This window comes from Triticum urartu, chromosome 6 (assembly GCF_003073215.2).
Source record: "Triticum urartu cultivar G1812 chromosome 6, Tu2.1, whole genome shotgun sequence".
NCBI classification, from domain to species: domain Eukaryota; kingdom Viridiplantae; phylum Streptophyta; class Magnoliopsida; order Poales; family Poaceae; genus Triticum; species Triticum urartu.
This window is the reverse complement of record NC_053027.1, coordinates 9,685,270-9,689,546: the sequence shown is the minus strand read 5'-3', so window position 1 is coordinate 9,689,546 and position 4,277 is coordinate 9,685,270. Positions and strand designations below refer to the sequence as shown.

General features: G+C 41.4%; 1 protein-coding gene across 1 annotated transcript; it reads right to left on the bottom strand.

Moving 5' to 3' along the window:
* Positions 1-316: 316 nt before the first annotated feature.
* Positions 317-952, bottom strand: LOC125516354 (agamous-like MADS-box protein AGL80). The gene has a single exon (XM_048681821.1). It carries the CDS (start codon positions 950-952, stop codon positions 317-319), a length of 636 nt encoding a protein of 211 aa, XP_048537778.1.
* Positions 953-4,277: the final 3,325 nt, after the last annotated feature.

Here is a 4,277-nt window from a genome sequence, read left to right as displayed (position 1 = left end):
AGTCAACAAAAAATTAAACTTGACAAAACAAGTTGACATAAAGAGTAGGTACAACCTCAACGTTGCAACTAACTCACGAAACAAATAGAGGATGGAAGAGATCCATAATAACAATAACCATGACTAAAATTGCCTTTACTAAAACGGGAACATTGAGACCAAATGTCTCATCTTATTGACAATATGTCATGTACACATCTTATTTTTTTGCAGGTAATCCATCCATCTTATTAGCCATTCCAAAACAAAATAAAAAAAGATGACACATGTAGCTGGTCATGCGCTACCTGTGGATTTCCTCTCCCTTCTTACATATTCATAGACCAGTATTGTGTCCATTGTAGATCTGGGTGTCGGGGTTCCCTTGGGACCTCGCCATGTCAAGCCATCCCTCCTGCTGCTGTCGCAATGCCTGATACATCGGAGACCCCATGTCCATGCCGCCGGTGACATATGGCGCCTGGGCTTGGTAGACTGGCAGCTGCCCAGTTATTTTCGTGATGCGCTCCCTCAGGCTCTTAAGGATTAACTCTAACTTCCAGGCCATGGTTGTGATCTCCTCGATGTTTCCTGGGAGGTGTCCACTGACCATGGCCTTGTGCAAGAGAATCCTGGCCTCACGGTCCTCACGCTCGCACCTAATCTTCTCTACCTGATGTGGGAGTTGTATGAGGCGCCGGCTAAGAATGGTCTCCTGGTCCATCTTCTTCTTTAGCTGTGGCACCTCTGGCATGCTCTTGAACCGACTTAGGATAGCCATCGCCTCGGCATGGGATGGGAACACCTCTGGCACCATTGCGCCCTCACCATATACCAGCACACAGGCCTTGGCATTGCACAAGGTGGCCACCTCACCGGCCTTCTTCATCAGGTACTTGGTACGCTTCTTCAAGGTATTGAGCCGCGTTGAGTCATTGCGGATATACCGGAGGGCCACCTTCTTGCGAGCCATTGTCAGCTAAGGGGAAAATCTACAAAGGAAGGAAAATTGCTAGTTTGGGTGAGTCAGAAGCAAGGAAGGTAGGGTGGATTTATAGTGGCGGGCTTGCTAGGATGAGGAAGCTGGAACCATGTCGATGGAGGATATGATAGATTTTGGGGCCAAACTTAATTGTGCCCAGCTGTAACTTTGGTATATATCAAAAACTTTTAGATTTACTTCCTAAGACCACATATTTCGTCAATCAATACGAAATTTCTCGTCAATCACTGGAGAAACTATATGGAAGGTTTCTGTGAAGAGGCACATGCATCTTATTACTAGGACATGCCTATTTTACCAAAATGTATTACCAAACTATTTTTTCAGTTTAATTCTATCCAAAGTTGGATGTTTATTCAAAATATAGATCATCCCATCTACCACTGATTCCTTTGTATCTAAATTAAGAAAATATTTTTAGAGTAGATTCTGGTAGTCCTTGACTTGCATACTGCTACCTCTTGAGCTTGCGTTGATTTTTCCCTTGAAGAGGAAAGGGTGATGCCGCAAAGTAGAGTAAGTATTTTCCTCTGTTTTGAGAACCAAGGTATAAGTCCAGTAGGAGACAACACAACAAGCCACCGAATACCTGCACAAACAAACACCAACTTGCACCCAACGCGACAAAGGGGTTGTCAATCCCTTCATGGTTATCTGCAAAGTGAGATCTGATATAGATGGATCAACGGTAAAGTAATATTTTTGGTATTTTTGGTTCATGTAATGGAGAGTAAAAGATTGCAAAGGAAGTAAATTGACTAAAATTATAGATCGGAAACTTATATGATGGAAAATAGACCCGGGGCCATAGGTTTCACTAGAGGCTTCTCTCAAGATAGAAATTATTACGGTGGGTGAAAAATTACTGCCGAGCAATTGATAGAAAAGCACAAAGTTATGACGATATCTAAAGCAATGATCATGAATATATGCATCACGTCCGTGTCAAGTAGGCCTAAACGATTCTGCATCTACTACTATTACTCCACACATCGACCGACTCCTGCCTGCACCTAGAGTATTAAGTTCATAAGAAAAGAGTAACGCGTTAAGTAATACGACATGATGTAGCGGGATTAACTAAAGCAATATGAGGAAAACCCCATCTTGTTATCCTCGATGGCAACAATATAATACGTGCCTTGCTGCCCCTACTATCACTGGGAAAGGACACCGCAAGATTGAACCCAAAGCTAAGCACTTCTCCCATTGCAAGAAAAACCAATCTAGTTGGCCAAACCAAATCGATAGTTCGAAGAGACTTGCAAATATATCAAATCATGCATATAAGAATTTAGAGGAGATTCAAATAATATTCATAGATAAGTTGATCATAAATCCAAAATACATCGGATCTCGGCAAACACAACACAAAAGAGTATTACTTCAAATAGATCTGCAAGAACATCGAGGAGAACATGGTATTGAGAATCAAAGAGAGAGAAGAACCCATCTAGCTACTAACTATGGACCCGTAGGTCTATGGTAAACTACCCACGCTTCATCGGAGGGGCAATGATGTTGATGTAGAAGCCCTCCGTGATCGAATCCCCCTCTGACAAGATGCCGGAAAAGGACCCGAGATGGGATCTCATGGGTACAGAAGGTTGCGGCAGTGGAAAAGTGGTGTCGTGGCTCCTCTAGAAGTTTTCAATGTATTTGATAATATATAGGGGGAAGATCTAGGTCAGGGGGTCAGTGAGGGGCCCACAAGGTCGGGGGGTGTGCCCTACCCCTTGGGCGCGCCCTCCACCCTTGTGGCCGCCTCGTGGCTCTTCTGACTTGCACTCCAAGTCTCCTGGGTGTCTTCTGGTCCAAGAAAAATCATTGCAAAAGTTTTATTCTGTTTGGTATTCCATTTCTGTGGAACTCTAAAACAAGGAAAAACAAGAACTGGCACTGGGCTCTAGGTTAATAGGTTAGTCGCAAAAATCATATAAAATAGCATATTAATGCATATAAAACATCCAAAACAGATAATATAATAGCATGGAACAATAAAAAATTATTACTTTGGAGACGAATCAAGCATACCCAAGCTTAATTACTGCTCGTCCTCGAGTAGGTAAATGATAAAAACAGAATTTTTGATGTGGAATGCTACCTAACATATTTACCCATGTAATTCTCTTTATTGTGGCATGAATGTCCAGATCCATAAGATTTAAAACAAAAGTTTAATATTGACATAAAAACAATAATACTTCAAGCATACTAACAAAATAATTACGTCTTCTCAAAATAACATGGCCAAAGAAAGCTTATCCCTACAAAGTGATATAGTCTGGCTATGCTCCATCTTCATCATAACAAATATTCAAATCATGCACAACCACGATGACAAGCCAATCAATTGTTTCATACTTTTGATGTTCTCAAACCTGTTCAACTTTCACGCAATACATGAGCGTGAGCCATGGACATAGCACTATAGGTGGAATAGACAGTGGTTGTGGAGAAAAAGAAGAAGGAGATAGTCTCACATCAACTAGGCATATCAACGGGCTATGGAGATGCCAATTAATAGATATCAATGTGAGTGGGTAGGGATTGCCATGCAACGGATGCACTAGATCTATAAGTTTATGAAAGCTCAAGAAAAGAAAACTAAGTGGGTGTGCATCCAACTTGCTTGCTTATGAAGACCTAGGGCATTTTGAGGAAGCCCATCGTTGGAATATACAAGCCAAGCTCTATAATGAAAAATTCCCACTAGTATATGAAAGTGAAATATCATAGGAGACTCTCTATCATGAAGATCATGGTGCTACTTTGAAGCACAAATGTGGCAAAAAGGATAGTAACATTGTCTTTCTCTCTTTTCTCTCATTTTTTTTCTTTTTGGGCCTTCTTATTTTTTTATTTGGACTTTCGCCTTTTTATTTCCTCACATGGGACAATGCTCTAGTAGTGAAGATCATCACACTTTTATTTAGTTACAACTCGATACTAGAAAAAAATATGACTCTATGTGAATTCCTCCGGCAGTAGCCGGGATGTGCAATGAATCAAGAGCGACATGTAATAAAAATGATGAACGGTGGCTTTGCCACAAATACGATGTCAACTCCATGATCATGCAAAGCAATATGACAATGGTGGAACGTGTCATAATAGACAGAACAGTGGAAAGTATGCATGGCAATATATCTCGGAATGGTTGTGGAAATGCCATAATAGGTAGGCATGGTGGCTGTTTTCGAGGAAGGATATGTGGTGGTTGTATGGTACTGGCGAGAGTTGCGCGGTACTAGATAGGCTAGCAATGACGGAAATGTGAGAGTGCGTATAATCC

What these genes read in the sequence shown, in the direction of transcription:
- LOC125516354 (XM_048681821.1), bottom strand. Translation starts at nt 952, where the DNA reads ATGGCTCGCAAGAAGGTGGCCCTCCGGTATATCCGCAATGACTCAACG.